This window comes from Rattus rattus, chromosome 1, assembly GCF_011064425.1.
Source record: "Rattus rattus isolate New Zealand chromosome 1, Rrattus_CSIRO_v1, whole genome shotgun sequence".
Lineage (NCBI taxonomy): Eukaryota > Metazoa > Chordata > Mammalia > Rodentia > Muridae > Rattus > Rattus rattus.
Window position 1 is genome coordinate 133667126 of NC_046154.1, and position 22317 is coordinate 133689442.

The following is a 22317-nucleotide window of genomic DNA, read 5'->3' on the forward strand; positions in this document are numbered from 1 at the left end:
CTTAACCACTGGGCCATCTCCACAGCCTCTAGAATTACCAGTTAAGGAAGACTGACTAACTCAACTTGTGTCGAAGAGACATTAATCACACATTCCCTTGAATGTGACTGCTATAAATAGATTTTTAAACTCAGCAGAATTCATTTATTAAATGTCTCTTAAGATGTCAGATCTAGTACTGAATGGTAGGAATATAGCAGTGAATAAAACAAAGACAAAACACGTATCTCAGTGGGGCCTATGAAATTAAGCTTAAGAAGTTAGAAAGGGCCACTATTGAACATTTTGCTTTTATATACCAAAACCAATGTTACTTATTTTGGTCAGGAAACCACTGAGCCTATACCTGTTATCACAGCCCTTATGAGGCAGGGGAAGGATGATCATAAAGTCAGGACCAGCCTGGGCTATACAGTGAGTCTTTTCTCAAAGAGAAGGACAAAGAATGTTCATAATTCATTTTTCATTACATTAAATTCTCCTGTGACAGTGTCTCTATCCATCCATGTATCATCAGTGACTACCTAGTTTATACATTGAATCTTATGTTGTGTTGTCTAGAACAACAACTATTACTACTACTATACTACTACTACTACTACTACTACTACTACTACTACTACTACCACCACTACTACTATTACCATTCAGAGAAAATCAAATAAAGCAAGATATTTCTGAAAGTGCAAATATCTCTAATCTTAAGGGCTAAGATAGGCTGGAGAGATGGCTCAGTGGTTAAGAACACTGACTGCTCTTCCAGAGGTCCTGAGTTCAAATCCCAGCAACCACACGGTGGCTCATAACCATCTTTATTTAGATATGATGCCCTCTTCTGGTGTGCCTGAGGACAGGGGCAATGTATTCATATAAATAAAATAAATGAATCTTTTTTTAAAAGGGCTAAGATATATTTCGGTCTTTAGATAATTCAGTTAGATTTTGTTTCCCTAAGTTAAGGTATAAACTTTCTGATAGACTTGCCAATAATGGAAGCTCGACAGTACCAAAAGGAAAAGTGTAGGGAGGCCATTGTATAAGGAGGCTTGGGGCTGGAATTGGGAAGTCAGGGTAATTGGATATGTGATAGGAAGAGTGGTAAAAATGCAAAAACGTCTTGGCTCTGGGGAAAGGCCTGCAGGGAAGAAGTGGAAGGAGCCCATGATGTTTTCCCAGATGATCCTTTGCAAAATGTAGAAGATTAACTATGCCTTCAAAATTTTCAGTTTGGGCAAATAAAGTGTTTACAAAATGATTAGGAATTCAAGAGACATTGATTTCATGGGAAGAAGTTTAAACAGATATATATCCAATCTTCTGAAACATTTCCTACTTGTAAATCGATCATTATATTTTAATAATCAGAACTCACAAAAATCACATTGAGGGCAGTGGTAAAGTCTAGAAAATTCCAAAGCCCAACAATGACTTGAGCCATCACTTTTTCTGGACAACCCAAAGCTAGGAACTCTGAGTTGAGTAACCCCCTGTGTAATTTTATGTCATTTTCTGAGCTGTCACCATGCGCACCTCAGCTGTAACATGCTACGGAGACTAAAAACATTGCTGCCAGCCCTTGTACAGGTTTTGCTCCATCCGCCAGCTGGCAATCCTTCTACACTGTGGCTAACTACGCATTGTGCAGGGATATGGGGACCAAAAGACAAGTCGATCCTTACGTCATCTGGAAGACTGAATTCAAACCTGAACAACCACTGCTTGAATGGACAGCTGCTAGCAAGCCATGTAGCTCCTCTGCCCCTCAGTTACCCTTCAATGAGAGACTGCAATAACGCCTACCTGAGTGGCTTGAGGTAAGAGGTTTTCTGTGCCTGACATAGGAACTTTCAGATGTGAATTTACACAAGAGTCTGCCAATGGGCAGGAAACACAAAACAAAACCACATTGTATATATTGCCCGTGGTCCATCATAGATGTGAGTGTTAATCAGTAATTAAAGAAGTGAGCAGGACCCGGAGGTGCAACCAGTTATAGAGCACATACTTGGTCTATGGAGTTCTGGGTTCAGGAAGAAACTACTGGAGACTCAAATTCCTACTTGGATCCTTGAGACTGTGTGATAGGGCACAGGTTTATAAACAGTGTTAAACAGCTGATCAGGCTTTGGCTTTAATTTAATGAATTAAACAATTATGTAAGCAGTTATTAACAGTTTTAAAGTAAAATGATGCTCATAACAGTAGCCTTTAGGACAATTAATGTCTTCCAATTGGTACTGGAACAAATTTCCTCAGAAAATGATTTCTATAGATCCACATACACCAGGCTGAGTTATTAAGGGAAAATGAGTTTAATAAGACAGAATTAACCAGATTCCGTATCATCCAAGAAGGTATACTATAAAAAATGTTTTGAATATCAATCGACCTCTGGTAACTTTAGTGTTGTCAAAATTTGTATTATAGTGAGGTAGACAGTTTCCAAGAAAAAAACTCTCCATTAGACACACTTAAATTTTGTAATAATATTTAAGAAAACGATAACATTAGGAAAGAATGAAATATCTGATTAATGCTTAACTTTGTACAACTCGAATATAAACTTTAAAAATATTAGAAATTATAACATTTGAGTGCATATAACGTTTTGTACATTAAGATGAATTGCATGTTTTCTCTTTGCACTTTCAGTCATCTTAAATAAACAAATATATACAGCCTTAACAGAACAACAGTGCATCCGAAACAAATGTGCATTTAAGTTAGTTCTCCTGGCCGAGTCTGGTCTTTTCTCTCTTACCAGTTTATATTACCGTGTATTAGCAGTCCAACTCTTCCCTCGACAGTTTGTAGCTCTCTGAACCAGATAAGAAACAGATTTCAATGGAGAGAGAACAAACCAGTTGGGGTAACCCAAAAACACTCTGTAATCCTTAACACAGACAAGGTCCTCGGTTTAAACTATTCCATGGACAGAGATGAAGAAGTTTACTTCCCAAAGGGACTTTGTCTGGACAGTGTTTGAAAATAATTGTCATACGTACTGTGGGAAGGATTGAGGTTTCCACTACCTGGGATCAGGTATTTCCCGTGTGCTGTCTCTGGTTCCTTCTGGCTTCTTTCCCCATGCCCTGTATCCCAGCCTCCACCCCAAGCTCAATGTAACACTTGACTCACAGCTTCTCATTACTAAGGTTTAAAAACACCACCTAACTGGTAATTACAATCTAAAACAATTCTCTAGGGGGAGCCCTGGGCTATTGCTGGCTGGTAATCTCTCAGGAATGTCAGAAAGAGGAGAGGGGACTTAAATTTTAAGAAACTTCAGAGGCAGAGACTCCTGGCCCTTTCATCCCCCTTCCCTGCTTGGGGCCTGGCCCTTTATCTCCATCCTCCTGTGGGGCCCGGTCGTCTCCCCTCCTGATGTAGCCCTTCTACCTTTCAGGTCCTTTCCTTCTCTTCCCTTCTTCCTTTAATTATAGAGTTCCCACCCCTTGCCATTGAAAAAAAAGAAAAAAAAAAAGTCGCTGCCTTAGAAGGAGGTGCTGGAATTTTGGCAAATTCTGTTTAAAGAAATCAATGAGAAACGGACGTGACCAAGAGCTTTCGGGTGGGTTGCCTCCAGCCTTGGGTAATGCACGCCCCGTGTCACCCGGTCAGAGGTAGGCCTTGCGGTTTCTCATTATCCTTCACGGGGTTCCACATGGACTAATTCTTGTCATTCCATCCATACCAACTCCTTTCCCCCCACCAGCAACGGTAAAGGCATCCTGAGACCTAAGTCCACAGAGGTTACAACTCCCAGTTCCCCATGCTGGGAGAGGCCAGGACAGAGCTGAATTTGGGGACGCACAGAAGCCAAAGGAGGCAGCTTGGGCTTCTCTTAAGGGCAAGACCCTTCCCGATTCATTTGTTTGGCCAATGCTCCTAATACTTCCTGTGTGGCCAAGGACACCAGCTGTGACTAGGCTGGAAAGACTCAACGCTCTCACTTTTTTACACAGGTAGAAACAACTAATCTGAGATTCAGGCAAAAGTAATTGGTTATTCTCTCACGCCCTCCTCCCCACAGATCTCTTGGTGAACAGATGTGCATCTATCTCCCTTCCTTCCATGTTGTATCAAAACCAAGGAGACATAACAACAACAACAACAACATAATAAAATAATAAAAGAAAGAATCCTTCTTGTCTAGTCTTTCCAGGGTGGCCAGGCAAAGTGTGAAACCCTTAGCTGCTTCTGGGGTGGAAGGTTCTGGAAAGGCTGGGCGGCCTCCTCTCCCACTGTGCTCCTACTTTCATGCTGTCCCCCACCTGTGGCCTCTTCCAGGACAGCTCCTGCTCCTCTCTCAGCAGTTAGGCCTTCCTCCGTGGTCCCTGGCCCAGCGGCGGGACAGCACCGCTACCTACAACCACAGGACTCCACCACCATGTCCTCGTACTGCTTGTAGACCACATTATTGCCCGCATCGATGTACAGGATGCTGATGGGAGTCAATTTGGTGGGAACACAGCAGCTGGGTGGGGTGGAGCCCGGGTCCATGGAGTTCATCAGCGTTTGGATGATGGCGTGGTTGGTGGGCTCCAGGTGCGAGCGCAGCGGAAAGTCGCACACGCCCTCGCAGTGATAGGCCTCGTACTCTAGGGGCGCGATAATCCAATCGTCCCAGCCTAACTCCTTAAAATTCACGTGCAGAGGTTTTCTGCTGCAGCGCAGCCTGGACTTCTTACCGCCATGTCGCTTGCTCTGACGGCTGGCGAAGGCGGTGCGTCGCCGCCGGCGGCCGGGCGAGGGCAGCCAAGACCCGGCGTCTGGGGCGCCCGAAGGCGCTGGCCATGACCCCTCGGCTCCGGCAGCCTCTGCAGAGCCCAGCTGCTCATGCATCTCAGTGAACAGGTTCTTGCGCTGCGATCTGGTGAACACGACAAGCAGGGCGCGCTCCTGGGGCGGCCGCACCCTCCGGCCGAAGCCCAGACTCCGCAGGTCCAGGGGCGGTGACTGTTGGGGACCCCTCGAGCGCGCCCCTGAATCCCTGGCGTCCAGCTCACCCCAGACTGCCCGAAGCTCCAAGCACAGCTGCTTCCACGGCTGAGGGCGCAGGCCCTGCCACACGTCGAAAACTTCCCAGCCAGCTTCTGTTGGCCCCTGAAGATCCAGGGTCCTAGAGTCCAGTAACAATGGGGACAAACAGGGGAAGAGCTGCAAATGCAGCGGTCGGGCTTGTGGCCCCCAGGGCGTTGGGGGCGCCTGGCGATAAAGCCTCAGCTCTGCGCCCACCAGCTCTTCTTTGTCTGAGAGCGTGGACACATCAAACAAATACTTCTGTCTCCGGAGAGGAGTGTGCGAGAGATCGTCTGCGAGATAAAAAATAATTACAGTCAGTTTCACTTACAGGGAGATCAGCCCGGTGCTCTTCGGCAATCCCCAAGAGGAAGTGGGAAGGAGGGGGCAGGCAGCCTGGGAGTCCCGTTCGGCTGCCCAAACACCCCTCCAGGCTCTGGCTTGGACCATACACACACTGTGTGGTGAGGAACCACACCAGAGAGGACCCCACCTCAGCTCAGCTGCTGCCTGGATCAAAAGTTTGTACTTCTATTGAGGCGGCCTCCCTGGGCTCCCTGTCAGCAGGCTGCGTAACCACTAATATGCCCTTGTGGTCACAAATTTGGGCCTTCCCTAACCCTTCTGTCCAGGAGCTCTCATCAATGACTTCTCAAATATTCGTTCTTCCAAGATGTCATCCCAAACCACCTTGGTCCAAAACAGCCTCTCTGGGCCACTATCACAGGACCTTGGCTTATCATCTTTCTGGCACTTGAAATTATCTACAATTATCTCGTCTATATTTGTCACGAGTTCTGTCTTTCCCAGGCTCTGGACACCTCCCACCAACCTATAGAAGCGATGAATGGCAAGTCCTTGCTTACCACAGACCCGGAAACCTGGGAGACCTAGGATACACACAAGTTAATAGGTGCAAAACTTGTAGAACCATTATTTTCAATTTGCCCATAAAATTATCAGTGTCAGAGTTTGCTTGTCTAATTTAATCGAAATCTACAAACAGGACCCGGGCGTGAGGCTTTGGGTGGTTATCATGAGCCTCTTTCCTTCAGTCATTTTACAAACCCACTAGTCCAGGGTCATATTGCTACCCCCACTACAGTGTTGCTGGGATGTTTTAGGCCCAGGCAGAATGGAGAGTTGCTGGTTTACTTCTTTCTTTTTTTTTCCCAATCTTTTTCTTCCTTCCTTCCAACAAGTGAAAGGATGATGCAGCTTTAAGAAGTGGAGATGGGCATGAACAAACTAGCACTTCCATCTATTGAGATCTGTCTGTACGTGGGAAATAGGCATCCCAGGGAAGAGAAAACCTCAGCGAGGGGATAACTAGATGCTGGCAGGGACATGCCCCGCCCCTTTTTTCTCCACCACCCAATCTGATATTCTGTTTTTCAATAAATCCCAAAGATTCATTTCTTGGTTATAAGTGAAAGAGATAAAGCCACACAGCCAGGCAGACTTTAAAAACTCCAAGGCAAATTCTTCAGGACGAGTGGAATATCAGACCTCTTTTTCTGACACATTTGTGCACGCAGCCAACATCACTTCAACGTGCAAGGCGGAAAGCTAAGCAGATTTTCCTGGGCTGCCTTCCCATAAAATGTTTACAACCCTGCAAATACAAAAATCCCCAAAGCCCCCTGCCTTCCCCAGAAGCTAGTAAAGTTTGGGTCGATTTCAATAGTAAAAGTATGGCCACGTCCATTCCAACCTTCACTGCCTGTTCAGAAGTAGCCTGGGGACATATAGCCCACAGACACTGACTCTGGAACCGCAGCCACACCCAGCCAGCTCTCCAGGCTAACTGCTGGCCGGCTGCCTCTAAGGCGCATGCCAGTACCGGTACTGTAGTGTGGGAAGGGTTGGAGAGGGGAAAAGGGAAGAGCTGCCGCAGGAAGTTGATTTATGGAAGCCAAGACCTTCAAACCAGCCCCGGGGGGAATTCAACACACTTTCTTTTCCTTCATAGAAAGCTTTGGCTGATGGTGGTGCTTGGCCACTACCCAGGTCGGTGTACCTGTCACCTTGGACTTCCCTTGCTCCCTCTGTCCCTAGTTCAGGGTAGGACAGGCAAACTGTCAACAGTTCTATTCTTGATTTCATTGCACAGTTCAATAGGGTAGGTAGATACTAGTCCCATTTCCATGGTGGGAAAAAAGAAGATGGGGGGATTAATAATCTAAATAAGAGATGAAGTCAAAGATGCCACTTAGATGTGCTGAGATCCAGCAACTGAGCGTTCAGCAGCAAGTCCCATCACCTTGGCACTTTAGGCCAAATAGAGAATTCTAGAAGCAACCAAGAGTGGCAAGGGGCTACAGGAAGGAGGTTGCAGACCAAACTATATTTGTGGAGCTTGCTGGGAATAAATCCTGGCCTCTCTTGGGAAATCATTTCCATCTCTGTTTTCATAACGTGACATACTTGGTTGTTAGCCAGAGAACGTAGACAGGTTCTCTGTCCAGATAGAGAATAAACTACTTACTTATCGCTCCTGCAACATGGAGATATCATTCTTTTGTTTCCATTCTTTTGGTTTGGTTTTTTTTTTTTTTTAATTTGCTTGACAGGTTTCCTTGTGTAATCTGGCTGTCCTGGAACTCACTCTGTAGACCAGACTGACCTTGAACTCACAGAAATCTGCCTGCCTCTGCCTCCCAAATGCTGGTGTAGCCACCACCTGGCTCTTCTCTTTTCTTTCTTTCTTTCTTTCTTTCTTTCTTTCTTTCTTTCTTTCTTTCTTTCTTTCCTCCTTTCTTTCTTTCTTCCTTCCTTCCTTCCTTCCTTTCTTTTTTTAAAAAGTAAGGTAATAAATAGTCTGCACATCTGAATCATAATTGAGACAGTCATCTGTAGGGAAAGGCTCTTGTAGATCCTTCAACCTTAAGTCACTTGGTGACCTATCTTATAAGACTGTTCTACACACACGACTATTCTAGAACTCAAAGAATGCACGTACACCCTTCAGCCTCCATTTATTTCCTTTTCTTCCTGCCCTAGTCTACCTCATGGTTGTAGGAGTCCTACCGGAACACTTACAGCCTCCCCAGTGAGCATGTCTCAGTGTCCCAGGTAAACGCACACCCGAATGATGTGGTCCTCTCTTGAGAAGACTACTGCAAAAGAAGCTACCTGGGCCATCAAACTGGGCTAAGGGCCATAGCCCAGGAAACTGGAGATCAGTCTAGGGCACTGGCCATTAATAAAACACACACACACACACACACACACACACACACACACACACACACACACACAACATACACACCAAACAAACAAAAACAACCTAGGATCATGGGTAAATCATAGGAACTTGATAGAGACAAAAAATTATTTCAGATTCCAGTGGCTTAGGGGTCTGCCTTCCTAGGAGCGTCCAAATGATGCTTATTCTGTTGGCTCAGAGTCTCAGAGAATCACTGATACAGGTAGGGATTGGATTCCCCATTTTGTGAGGAGAAGAATCACTGCAGTAGAGACAGAGCAAAGCACCCAGATGCAGGGCAGAGTCCAAGACACCACCCCTAAACCATGGCATCGTCTCTCTAGGCTCCTTCTGCCCATTGAAACATTGATATTTTGGGGGAATTTCATCCGCATGCCTTCTCAGCAGGTCTCCAGAGCGTCTAACTCCTAATCACAGGACCCAAGAAGATAGCTGCTCTCTAGAGATGCCCTCCAGATCACATTCCCACATGTTTGAACCTGCTTTGGAGCCCTATGCAACAGAGACGTAGCCAAGAAGAGGCATACCGTAGGTCTGGAATGTAGAGACCAGCAAGTAGCAGTTACAGACTGCTCCAAACACTTTACCAGCTGGTCTGGCAAACGAAAGCCTGGCCCAGCTGCCATGGGTCACCTGTGGCCAGGAAGCCATCCCTGGCCTTTGCACTGCCTTGTATAGCCCTCCTCTTTTTAAGTCTTATGTAAGTATGGGTGATGTCAGTGCATGACTCCCTCTCTTGCAAAAATGTCCACTGTTGGCTTCTAAATCTATGGCATATCCTCATAAATCATCTCATGAACATCCTGAAAATGCTTGTCTGCTCTAGGCACTTGGGATCTGGATGGGATCAGTAATCCATTGGAAAAGGCTTCTACCTGCATCAAGCTAATTTGTTTTGCATCATGACTCTCTCCTCAGTCAACTGAGCTCTCTTGAGCATTGGACTCACACACCTTTCAAGGCATAACTGTGGGGATTTTTTTTTTTTTTGCTTTTGCTTTTTTCTCAGGAAGATGGGTAGAGAAGAGAAGAGGAAGGAGATGAGGAAGAGTCATAACAGGTACATCTGAAGAGAATGTACCTTTACACATCTAGAACCGGCGATGATACAAATGTGGGAAAAATACAAACCCTGACGGTTTTGGTGTAAGGTGTCTTGGCTTTCACTTGTTTGTCTGAAAACCAAGGCCTTCCTACCTTGGTACTATGGTTACGTCATCCAAAGCTCTTAGTACAGAAGTTTTAAAAATTCAAATAGGAGGGCGTTGATCAAAAGATGTCTCAGTCAGAGTGAGTATAAGTTAAGAAGATGAGGGTTTAACTAGAGAAGGACCGACAGCAATTATGGAGACAGACGTTCTTAGATGGGCAAGTGCATGAGGCTCTGGTGGGCACAGTAAATGGCTGAAGGACTCTAGAGGCAAACACTAAAATGGAGAGGAAAAGATGTGACCAGGGAGCCCTGAGGCATTCTGAGCTTAGGATACAAGCCAGCTTAGTCCATAGAGTTATTCCTACCTAAGGGGTTGCCAGCCAGCAAGCCTCCATAAGAGTTCTAAAAATCTGAAACTCACAGGGGAAAAGGACCAGAACTGTTTCCCCAAAACATCACTGGATCCTGTACAGTTAGTGTGATGTCCCTCTTGAGGATTCAATTTGGGTTTGTTTTTTTCCCAGGGACCAGAACCAAGAGTTTATGTGTGATTCCCAACGGATCAGCAGGCCCTTTAAACATTGGCTGGTGTCTCATTCTTTAAATTAACTGAGATTCTCTGAATAGACGCTGGGCAGACTCCGTCTGCCTGGCCATGTCTCCTGTGTCTTGGGAGGCACAGAATCTGTAGCTAGCCCACAGCTCCGAAAGTTCAGAATATGTGACCTTTCCCACCCACACACCCAAAGTAGGATTTGGCTGTGGGGTGCAAAGATAATCAACAGCCCACCTTTGCAAAGAACACTCCAGAATTCTTTGAAACCAAGCTTCCTTCTTGACCCCTAGCTTAGTGTGGACCTAGAAGTAGCTTTGGGTGTTAACTGGACACTGCCTTTGTGCCAGGTTCATGAAACTGAGAGCTTTGATGGCTTCTCCCAGATCCCTTCACCAAAGCATTCAAGCTCAGCTTCACTGGTATAGTCATTTACTGGGAAGAAACTTCAGAGCACCAAGATTTAACTTAGCATCTTGCAAGAGATGGATCACACTAGTTCCAAGAGCCCCATCTCTCAGTTCTCCTCTACATGAGCCCTGACTGGGCAGTGAAGGAGAAGAAAGGAGGAAGCCTGCCACCACTTAGTTTTTGGTCCTCAATCCGATCAACACTTGATTGTGGTGCAGTTTCCCCAGGGTGGGTCACCTTTTCCTTTACTTCAAAGCTCAGACTTGATGGATGTGTCTGGAGCAGTGGTGGGGTCTTAGATCCGTCACCACCCTGAGTGTCAAGAGTCTGTCAAGTCAGAATATTCCAGGTATACTCCATAAGCCCCTTCCTATGGGGGTGTGAAGGTTTGTGAGGACAATCTATGCCTGAATTATTTACTATGCCCCTAGGATACAGTACCTCCTAGGCCCATCCTTGCAAAGTCTGTCCCTTTGCTAAGAATTTTCATTAAGAAAACGTTTTGGGAGCGTCCTACACAGCACCCCTGCATGTTCTTGCTTGACCCCAGGACCATGATTGACCACCCAGAGCACTGGCTGTAATATCAGACAGTGGTGTAATATTTACTATGTGCTGGGAAAAATATAAATCTTTAGCTTATGTAATTCTCACAGCCACTTGTGAGCTAATGATTACACCGTGTTGTGTGTGTGTGTGTATGTGTGTGTGCGTGTGTGTGTACATGCATAAATTAGGATTTCACATAGTACTCCATAAGTGTATGTAAATACCATGTCAACTAAAAATTAAAAATACCTATTTAAAAAACCCAGCAGTGAGGAAGAACAATAAGCAGGAGAGAGTACTACCTGTAGACTATGATAAATATCCCATGCTTTCTACAGTTGCAGAATACACAAAAATGTGTGTATGACACAGAAGCTGAAAGGGGACTATATGGAGGGGACAACCACTGGAAACATAGGACGAGGGGAGCAAGGTTGAGCAAAATGCAATGATACGTATATGAAAGTGTCACAGGGAGCCCTCGAGTCCATTACTCTGCACAGTATTATATAATGTTTATTGTAAATAAACATAAAATTTACCTCCAAGAAAACGATGGTTACAAATGAAAATCCAGGAGGCTCTCCAGTAAATGTTAGAGCTGGCGGCTTGGCTCCTGTACCTGTGCCATTGCTCTAAACACAATCCTTGGTCTCTGTTTGCATTTGAACCCCTGAGACAGTGCTAGGTTCTTCTTCACTGTTCATCCTAGGATGGAGGGATGGCTCCGGTACCTGGGTCTCTAAGACCCATCCATTTCCTAAGCAGTGTAGTGGAAAGATTGCCAACACTATGACTTTTGGGAGAGAATGTGAAAAACATCTGTGTCTCTTCTACAAAGTGGAGACCTATGTGTGCCAGCACACAGGGACACATGGGCGATGTTAGTAACTTCTGACAATGTGATACACATGCTAGCTACTGACAATGCGGGATGAAGCATGGCCACTTAAAGTCTGAAAGATGCTGCTTACGCCAATCCTTATCTGTGACGTGGTATCTTAATCACATGACTTCCTAGCCTGGTGTACCTCATCTACAAAGTGGGAGAATCACCTGTGTTGCTGTAAAGGTCAGAATCAAGGTACCTCACCCAGTACAGGGAAGCTTGCTGACAACCTTACTGCAGTTATCTACATTTTGGTAGGAAAAGGTTTATCACCTTCTTGACCTCCTTGAACAGTCATAATCTGGTTATTTCCACTAGATTTCTAGGAGTGGAGGAAAAACATTGTTGGGCAACACAGGTAAAGAAAATAGAAAAAACTACTGTCTCCCACCCATCTGAGTTCTAATGACAATCAAGGCTTCTGCATCAATAGTTTTGAAATCTGTTATAGAGACATTTCTGATTTTTCTTTATAGAGTCTTTCCAATTCATTTACACCACCACAGTGCCAGATGATGAATGCCCTCCTCATTAAATCCCAGTCATTAAAGATGAAACCATTCTTGTAAGTCTCCACAGGCACTAAGGCAGCGTTAGCTTATGCATTAGCCCATAAGTCACTGAGCAAGTACAGCCCTGAGGAACCTGTAGTTCCTCTCTCGGGTGTGTTTTGTAGGTGTGATCTGTCCACAGAACCAATCATGGGTAGTAAAAAAAAAAAAAAAGGATATTCCCTATTTGTACCTAAAAAAGCAAAAACAAAACAAAATGCTACTCTCTATGTGGAGGGAAGGAGGCATAGAAATGAACACCTGAGTTTCAGTGAGGATGGCGGTAAGCTACATCTGTCAGTAGTAAAGATGGTGGCTCTGTCAGGGTGTGCATCCTGCGCACACACTAACTGGTCCAACTTCTCAAGGTCTCTTGACTTTCTTGGTGCCTTCATCACAGCTTGCCTTATCAAGCTTCCTTGGTCCCTTCCATCCCCAAGAATGACCTGGGAATCATTCATGGGTTGTCTGATTTTGCTTCCCTTTCTTCCTTTCTTTCTTTCTCTTTCTTTCTTTCTTTTTTTTTTTTCTTTCTTTCTTTCTTTCTTTCTTTCCTTCTTTCTCTGTCTCTCTCTCTGTCTCTCTCTCTCTTTCTTTCTCTCTTTCTCTCTCTTTTCTTTCTTTCTTTCTTTCTTTTTCTTTGCATGGTGAATCTATGTTTTCCTTCTCTAATGAACTTGGGTCTTGTAGGCTCCTTAGTTAGGGTCTTGTCACCTGTCTGGACCCCGCGGTGAACTCCCAATGCTTGTACCTCAGGGTCTGCTTCGGTGGGGAAAGGTGAAGTTCAGAAGGGAGCCTGCCCTTGCCTGACCGAAACTACATCATTGATCCTTGGTCCAGTCTCAAAATGTGGTAACTCCAAATTCAGCCTTGCTAATTTCTGGGTAGCTACAAAGGAAAAGAGTCAGCTCCCCCTGAGAACTGAATACAGCAAATGGAAGCCTAGTTTTGTCTGGACAGATGAAGTTTTTACTTTGGAGCTAAATTCCTAAAATCTCTTCTGGTCACAGACTTTGTTGGGGAGACAGGGACTAACCAAGATCAAGGACACTTGCCCTGGCATTTGTCTTTTCAGCTGGGTCTTAACCTTGGGCTTCCAACTACAGAAGCTTAAAGTTTAATTTAACCACATCCAGGAGATCAAAACCAACTTTCCTATACTCTGCAAGCTGTAGAGGTAGCCAGTGCCACAAGGACCCAAGTTGCACCTCTTTCCTAAGGACCAGAACTAAGTGGATTTGTTGAAGGTGGCTTTTCCAGAAATGTAGGGAATGAAATCTATAAAAAGCTCAGCCAGTGGAAGTGATGCCACATCTCTTGATAAGAGTTAGTGGTGGGGATGCTTGAGTCTTAAAGCCCTCCTAGAATCTGCAATTTGACTCAGGCCTCATCAGCCCAACAGGAGAAAGATAAGTGGACGTTTTATGCAGCTCCTCTTACCAACTAACTCTGTAGTAGCAGAAGGCAAAGGTTCAAAGAGGGCACTGGTTGGCGGGCAGACTTTTCAGTTCCCATTTCCCAAGATTCCTGCTTTGAACAAGTCTCCAGAATATTCTTTTGTGTATCAGGCAAGGTGCAACAAAGTAACAAAATGAGATTCCTGGTATCCATTGCAGATCACAGTTCAGAGGTCCCCCCACCCCGACATTTCCTACCCCACCGTTTCCGAGCTCCAGTCTACTGGGAAGTGCACAGCTGCTGTACACTCCTCTCCCTCAGAAGCTTGCTATGCAAAACACGAACATATATCACTTCTTCTTGCCCTGTCCTTCCTTATGCCCTTCAATCTCAGAGGCCACCAACTAGTGCCATAAGCGCTCCCTTCTCTGGTCTTGTACAGCCTACTGTGGTCGGTAAGCCTTGCCCCGCACCGAGGCCAGCCTCTAACTGCACAGTCAGGGCCTCCTTCCACCAAGCAGCTTGCAGTCCTTTCTAAGCTCTGCAGTCCCTCCCCCACCATTGGACCTAATTCTCCACCGGGGCAGTACCTGAGAGCAGAAAGTGTACCTGGAACCCATTAGGTCAACGGGGATCAATTTAATTCCAGTAAACAGAAGACATAATTTAACTCAAATTGAACCTAAAAATAAACATGCAGAGTTTCGACTGAGGCTGTCGAAGGATCTGCAATAGGTCCTTATTCTCATATTCCATACCAAAAGGACTATTCCTTGATTCCATTCCTGGCACAGTTGGTGCCGGGTTGTTAAAAAGCGAAGGGGTTAACGTTTTATTGATCTTAAAGGCACCTAGGAGGTATGGTTAAATTGATCAAGGTTGATGCAAATGGCAGTCTGTCAGGAAGCAAAACTTCTTTATCTGACACATTCCTACCATCACCCCCCCCAAACACAAAGTCCCTAGAAGGCTCCTGACTATGGAAGAGGTGTGGTGACACCCAAGAACTCCAAGTGGAGGAAACCCGTTATACTAAGACCGAGCTCCCAGAGGATCCAGGGATACCGGTGCTCTCTGGTCAGAGCAGATGGCTTTCCGATCCTGATTCAGTTAAGAAAAGGAGAATTCACAAAAACGGACAGAATCCAGCATCCATGGCTCAGATGAATTTTGTTTTCCTTAACGTGCAAAAAACGAAAGGGGGTGTTTGAGCACGTTTTCCTTCCCCTCCCCCACTAGCAATTACACCCTGGGCAAAAGCTCCAAATTCCCAGGGCATCCAGAGAAGAGGATAACCTTTGATGTCATCAGATAAGCCTTCCTGGCTAAGACTGTTCCTGCAACCTGCACTCCGACTGCACAAGATCCCCAGTCCTTTTAGCATCTTGCCTTTTTCCTTTTGCTGCCCCTTAAAGATCTAAAGACAGCAGCTGGTGTTGAGCCATAAGCCTATGGGTTTGGGAATTGGTTTCTGGCCTTAAATGTACCTGAATCATTCCAACTGGAAGAGTGGACAAACTTTGGAGTTTAAGCTGCCCTTGTCCTACCTGGGGCTTTCCCCAGAACCTCCGACTAACCCAACTAGGAAGCTCCTTCAGCCTGAACCACAAAGCCAGCTCTGTGCCCAGTCTTCTGCCTGCGCCCCTCACACACACTCGCTTGCACGCTTAGCAAGCCCCTTCCAAGGCTGTTCCCTCTTTCCGGGGAAATAAAGCCTAGATTAGAACCTTCTGCCCAGCTTCCTCACTTGGACGTCTGGTATGAATTAGTGTTTTTATAAGGGACTCAAACAAATCGAATACAAGGTCACCAAATAATTAACAGTTGCGAATTCCCTCCGTCCCCATTAAAATACTTCCCTGCTTGTATTTCATTTTCCGTTTGCCAACCACAACAGGGTACAGGCAAAAGTGCTAGTGATTACTCTGTGTGCCCCGTTGATTACTCTATGCAGAAACCCACTGTTCTGCATAAACACAATGTAACAGGCAAACTTCAAGAGCAGGAAACCTATGAAGCCCTAGATAGCCCCCCTCTCTCCAAAGCCTGTCTATTCCTAGCATCCTTCTGCCTCCTTGTAATCTCTGAACTGAGGATGAGAACAGACTTTCCTTGACTGGAATCTAAGGGTTCCCAGCTCCAAAGGAGGTTTCCCTCTTCTTTGGTGTTATCTGTTCTTTGCTGTCTTCTTTCTGGAAGCAGGCTTGTATCAACAACACAACAATAACAACTGTTCTCACTTCAAAGTCTCTGAGAAACCTAACCCACAGAGGTAACCTTAGACTCAATTTGTTTCTCTCCCTCATCTTTGATCTCTCTCTCTCTCTCTCTCTCTCTCTCTCTCTCTCTCTCTCTCTCTCTCTCTCTCTCTCTGTGTGTGTATGTGTCTGTCTGTCTGTCTGTCTCTGTGTGTATATGTGTGTGTGTGTGATTATTTGGCACTTAGCACATAAATTGCAAAGCAGGACCTCTCTCTCTTAATCTTTATTCCCGCCACCACCCTCCCCGGCTGGCTGGGAGTCCAGGGTCCCTGAACTATTGGTCTTTGTAATTTCATATCTAACCTGGTTCACTCTCATCCTGTGCTCACAGCTCCCCACCAACATACACAAACACACTTTCTCATCCCTACCTACCTAAACTGATTTTTGAGGTACAGCATGAAAGCGTGTTAAAAAGATCGCCCATAGAGTAGTTTGTGCCTCTGCTAAATAAATACAAGAGGAAGCCAGACAACACATATCCAGACCCTTGCACCCAAAGTTCCAAGAGAACTACTAATTGGGTCTTTAAGTACCACGGAAATACATCAAACCAGAAAGCAAAATCTCACGTTTTCTTTTTCTTTTTCTTTTTGTTTTAAACTTCTGCATCTCAACATAGTTCTTAAAATCCTTCTTGTCCTTGTCCCATCCATACAAATAGTGTTTATCATTCGGAGTCTAGAATCTTGCGCCAGTCTCACCTCTCACAAGCTGTGTGACCTTGAGCGACTTAATTTCTCTGCCTTTCTTAATTCACCTCTAAAGCAACACAGCAACAGTAGCTGAGAAGGAAACGAGATGAGATGCTTCTCGTAATCATAGCTTTTAGCACAGTACTTGGCCCACAGTAAAAGGTCAATCAATCTTGGCTACTGTATTTACCCTTTCAGGGAGTTTTCAAAGCTTGCAACAAGGCCTCCTTCGGGACGAGTGGGACAAGGAGTAGCACTTGAAACTGCACAGAAGGCGGCCGATATCTGTATGAAATCACAACTCTCTTGCTTATTCCAGCCCTCCCATTCTCAAACACCAGCTTCAGGTATAACATCCCCATGTGAGCAAGACCTTTAGCCAATTCTCTGTGTCTTGGAGCCTGTGAACGAGTTTCGAGGCTCCTCCCCCTAGAGGGACCCTGGCTTCTGAGCGCCCAGCCTACCACATCACTCCGCGGTGATTTAAACCTCCCCTAGGCAAGGCGCCAACTTAGCACGACCCGCTCAGCTCCTGGCTGGCCCCTTTTTTCTCTTGCCTGCCCACTCAGGGGTTGGGGGGAGGGGATGCTGAAGAGTTTGGCACGTTAAGAACCCCGCGCGAGAGGGGCAGAAGTCCTCGCCAGAAGCTGAGGATGCGCGGTTAGTGGGTCCCTTCCATCACGGGAGACTAGACACCGTTTGATGTGTTATGACATGAACCCTCAATTAGATCGCTGAGTCGAAACACTCCAATCAGGGGCCCAATGCTAAGCAAGCCCCGGAAGGTCCAACCCGAGGTCACCGCCGGTGACACATCAAATCAAAATCAGTGAGAGGGAAAGTGAGGTTTTCCCTTTATCAAGCTGGGGTTGTAGCCAGCAATCCAGCCCCTCCTCCGCACGCCCCTCCAGTCTCTCTCTCCACCCCCCCCCACCTCCGAGCTCCTTTACACCCCTGAGGCTTGGGACTAGCATCGTAGCCTTCCAAGTATCTTAGCTGCCCTCTCACAGTTTTCTTCCAACTTGGAGAGCGAGGAAGAGACAGAGCCCGTGAAGTTGCGTCCCGGTGCTCTTTCCATCTCCTCTGACAAGGGATCTCTGGCATCCCTGTCCCCAACTCATTCTTAGGTTGAATTCACAGTCTTCCTGGCTTTACAACCCTGAGTAGGGAACAGCGTTCTTCCCCTTTCCCAAACCTCACCAGGTGCTCTTGCTCAAAGAACTCCTGGGTTTTCCAGCATGGTGCCTGGACTCTTAGGGTGTGTGTGTGTGTGTGTGTGTGTGTGTGTGTGTGTGTGTGTGTGTGTGTGTGTGTGTGTGTGTGCTGCGGGACAAACAAGGGTTGATAGGTGCTCGAGTCTATGCAAGGTCCAGGGGACCCTAGAGACAGGCAGCTTCTCATGCTCTCTGAAATTCCAAAGTCTCCTATAGATACTTAGGGATAGCCCACACTGTCCCTTAGCCCTGCGCCTAGGAACTCTCAGGGAGTAGTGAACCAATATGGGTGTCTGCCTGGGGTAAGATGGGAGAACTCGCTACTTCCAGCGGAAAGAAAAACGTACCCCATTGCCTGATAGCCTAGGCCTCTAGGATTTCTTCCCAAGAAGCAGTATTCTCTGCTCTTCAGTCACCTCTCCTTTGGCGACGGTATTAGAGGTTCTAGGAGGTTAACAGAGAAGTTGCTGGGAGAGAAACTGCATTGCAGCGCGATAGGAAGAAGTTGGCGCTGCTTTTGAGTACCCAGGTCCAAGACCTAGTAGCAGCAATACGGAGAAGTCTTTGTCAAGGTGACTTTATTATTCCTAAAATCGTCATAAAATACGGCGGCGTTAATTTGCCGTCGGGACCTTTCAGCAGCTCATAACCCAGCTGACCTCGGATTGTAGCTGAGTACCTGGCTGGGCCAGAACCTTGGCTGCGAGGAAAAACAGCTTGGAGGGAAGGCTGGAGGCTAGAGATTGAATAGGGCTTGGGCCAGGTGGGGGAGGGGGGCATTAGCCTACTCTAAAAAGATTTGAGAATGTGCGAACAATCTCGGTAGTTAGATGTAGATGAGCAGTTCCTTCTGCCCAATCCCGAGGACTCTGGAGTTTGTGGGTACTTTTTATTGAACCCGAACCCTTAGGTCTGGGAATAGAGTGGAAGCTAAGTCTGGAAGTCTGGGAAGGGCCTCTTACTTTCTCTATACCTTCCTCTCTGTCTATCATCCTTCCTTCTTTCTCTCTTTTCTTGCTTTTTGCTGAATTACTTCTCTTCTTTAGGAGCCCGTGGAACTTTCCCGAATATCTGAAGATTTCCCTAAGGCACTGCCCCTGCTGCGGATCAGCCAGAATAGCAAGAGGGAGAAGCTCAGAATCCTATAGACGCGAGTGCATCCTGTCTGTCACAGGGAGTGAGGGTTGGGTCCCCGAGATGCTCCTAGAGAGAAGGGCTGTCTGGCTGAGAAAGGTGGATGGGTACCCTCCTGTCGAACTGCAAGCCCCGACAACCCCACACTTTTAGCAGTCCCAATTTCAGCCCACCCTGTGGACCGTGACTTGAAAACTATCAGGTGTGGACGGAGGAAAAATAAAAAACGGTGCCTCAAGGCGCTGGGTGCCCACCTTGCTGATGCTCCCCCACACCCTACGCAGGACTCCCGGGAGAACGCACAAGGCTGCTGGATCTAGGCACTGCCTGACACCGATCCTGCACTCGCTGCCTTGACCGATTAACTACCTTGTGCCGGCTTTTCCTTGAGAGAGACAGGAGGCTCTCTAAAGCTCTCACAGATGTTCTAGGGCCCGCGACCCTCACAAGCTTTGGAGCCAGGGTCTCTCAGTCCTTTCTTTGACCCTTCTCCGTCTCCTTTCCTGTGCTCACCACTTCTCTCCTCTGCTAGCGACCAGACCAGTGATCTCCGCGATGCTTTCGGCCAAAAAGAGAACAGGAAGGAAAAAGAGAGAAGACAAGTAAGAAAGCAGGGAAGGCTTAAGGAATGGAGCAAAAGCTGCAGCTGCACTCAGAATTTGGGGTTTGGGAAAAGAAAAAAAGGGGAGGTGCCCAGAATGCCAAGGGAATTCGCGAAAGCTGCCTTGCCTCCTGCCAGAGCCCGGGCAACGCTCTGGCTGAGGAGCTCCAACCGGAGAGGAGTCGGGCGCTTTCTTTGCCACTTACCCAGTCCTCTGTCTACAAAGCTAGTGATCGTATTAGCTGACTTGGAAGACTGGAAAAAGCTGGCATTGATGCCCAGCTTCTCGGCAATGGAGTAAGTCCTGTAGATTGACAGCATGTACTCGTGAGGCACCACGCGCGGCCCCCTGCCCGGAGGCTCCTGCCCCAGAGATTGTCCCGGCAGCCGCCGCCTGAGCTCATTCGGCCGCGGCCGGTGCTCCTTGGGCGTCCGGCCCTCGGCACTCTCTTGGGGAGTCCGCTGCATCTTCCCTCCCTTGCGGTTCTCCACGTCCTTGGTGGAGTCCAATTCGGTGGAGGAGGACGAGGAGATGGAAGCCTGCTGGAAACCTGGCAAATCCCAGAGGAAGCTGATGAGGAAGATCGCCCAGAGAAGGACCCTAGGAGTGTCCATGGCGAGAGAGTGGCAGAGTTTCTCCGAGAGGCGGCGGCGACAGCGGTGGCTGCGCCGGGCGCGAAAGGCACGGAGCAGCTGGACAGCGGCGGGGGCCGCGTTCCTCCTGCAGACTCCGAGTGCGGGGAGCCGGGTAGCAGCTACACAAATCCAGGCCCTGCCACGCCCCCTCCCGCCCCTCGCCGGGAGGTGGGGAGGGGAGGGGAGAGCAGCGCTGCGGGGATGGGGAGGGCGGCGGGTAGTGCGGGCAGGAGGTGTGGAGTTGGGGGGCGGCAGTGGGCTGGGGTGGTGGCGAGACGCAGCGCCCCCGCGGGACGCGTGCGAGTGAGAGCTGGGAGCGCCCCGCGGGTCCGGAGCGCGAGCCGGGCGAGCGGGAACCGAGCGCTGCTGTCCCAGAGCTGGGGAGCCAGAGCCCGCAGGCAGCACAGGGGCCGGCTGGCAAGGGCGGGGACGCCAACCCTCCGCCGCCTGATCCTTAGAACGTCAGTCCCCGCCAGTTGCCCGCTTTTTCCTAGGAGTCTGGTCGGGCTATCCAGGGACTTGGGGAGCGGCAGCGGCAGCCGCTGGCTCCTTCAGAGTGGTTGCTGCTGCCGCAGGCTGCGCCCTGGCTCCGGCAATGGTTCCCTCTCTTCGCCTTCCTACCCTCCCAGAGGGAGGTTAGCACCCCCCTCCCTCCAGTAAAGTTCATCCCTGAGCCCGAGAAGCCAGGCACAGGGGCCAGTCCTTCACAGCCCCATTCTCTCCATAGGATGCTGCTTTCCACAAAGACCCGCGTCTATTCCCGACCTTCGAGGTCAGGCAAAGGCCACCAGTCTTCAGAGTTTGGACCGGTGCTCAGAGCTGCGGCTCTCCCCTGCAGGCCCCAGGCTCTCCTCTCGCAGACTTCAATCTCTGGCGCTTGCTCCAGATGCTTCATTTCTTGTTCTTGGGATCCCACACTTCTCTGCCCCCTTAGGGGTCTTGACTCCCTCTTCTGCACCCGTACTTCCCTTTTCCTCTTTGCTATTGTCTTCAGGACTTCCTCCTTCCTCCAAGTTCCTTCCCATTCCAATTTGATACCTCACCCCTGCCTCTGCCGCTTCAGACTGCTTTTCTTTCTAGGTTGTGGCCTCCCAACTCTCTGATCCGCACCCTTTCTTTCCCCCTTCCACCAGACCCCTCCCTGCGCAGCTCTACCCCAATCTGTTTCTCTTCAGCTCAGCCTAGCCCCATCACGAGTTTCCTTTATCTGTCCCCAGATTCCCAGTGTCTTCCCCGCCCACCGCCCCGCGGGTTCTCGGAGCCTGGAAGTTGCTAGATTTGGCGGTGAAGAGTTGCTTTTCTCCCACAGCGCTGCAGACAGAAGTTGTCTAGAGTCTTGACGGGGTACTCGAGCAACAACTGTAAACGTGCTCCTGTAATCATTCCACTTTCGTGGGTTTAAAACAGGGGGGCGGGGAGACAAAAGGCTCAGAAATAACCGGGTTTCCCAAGGCCACTCAACCAAGAGGTATAGAGTCACGGATAGACCCAGGCAGGAGTGGCTCCGCCATTCCGCTCCTGTCCTGGTTTGATCAGAGTTGGCGGTGTCTCAGCGGTTTCTCTGAGCCCTGCCCCATTTTTTGTTCTCTGGGACCCTGCAGGCTCTAGGAGAGGCAGTTTGATCCCCTCTCCCCCTCCCTTTACTCTGACTTCCTTAAGGTCTGAGGAACGACTTTCACCCAGGACACCTGTTGTGTCAGGCCTGGCTCTGTGGCCTTTGCAAACAGTTTCACTGAATTTCCATAACAAGCCTGAGACACAGAAACTGAGGCCCACATCACGCTGCTGTAGTGGCTGTTTTGCTCTTGATCACCAGGGATTCTGATTCTACCCCAAGCCATTTTATGTCCCTTAGATCTACTTAGGTTCATGATTGCCAACCCATGGACTGTCTTGGACTCCAGCTTCTTCCTCTTTCTGGGATTTAGATGATTAGCATTCACCAACGCAAGGATGAGAAAGGAGAGGAACAGAAGTTTTAAATAATACTTAGCAGATATTTAGCCCACTAGGACAAAAAG

General features: G+C 47.8%; 1 protein-coding gene across 1 annotated transcript; it reads right to left on the bottom strand.

Annotated features, from left to right (window-relative positions):
- Window positions 1–4254: 4254 nt before the first annotated feature.
- On the bottom strand, window positions 4255–20377 carry Gdf6 (growth differentiation factor 6). The gene is made up of 2 exons (XM_032890494.1): window positions 19867–20377; window positions 4255–5315 (listed from the first exon to the last, which is right to left on the bottom strand). Exons 1-2 carry the CDS (start codon window positions 20273–20275, stop codon window positions 4363–4365), a joined length of 1362 nt encoding a protein of 453 aa, XP_032746385.1. The 5' UTR covers window positions 20276–20377; the 3' UTR covers window positions 4255–4362.
- Between the last annotated feature and the right edge of the window lie 1940 nt (window positions 20378–22317).

Coding starts and splice junctions, on each gene's coding strand:
- Gdf6 (XM_032890494.1), bottom strand. CDS start 20,275: ATGGACACTCCTAGGGTCCTTCTCTGGGCGATCTTCCTCATCAGCTTC. Junction 5,316..19,866: donor CTTTGTAGACAGAGGACTGG/GTAAGTGGCAAA, acceptor TTTATCTCGCAG/ACGATCTCTCGCACACTCCT.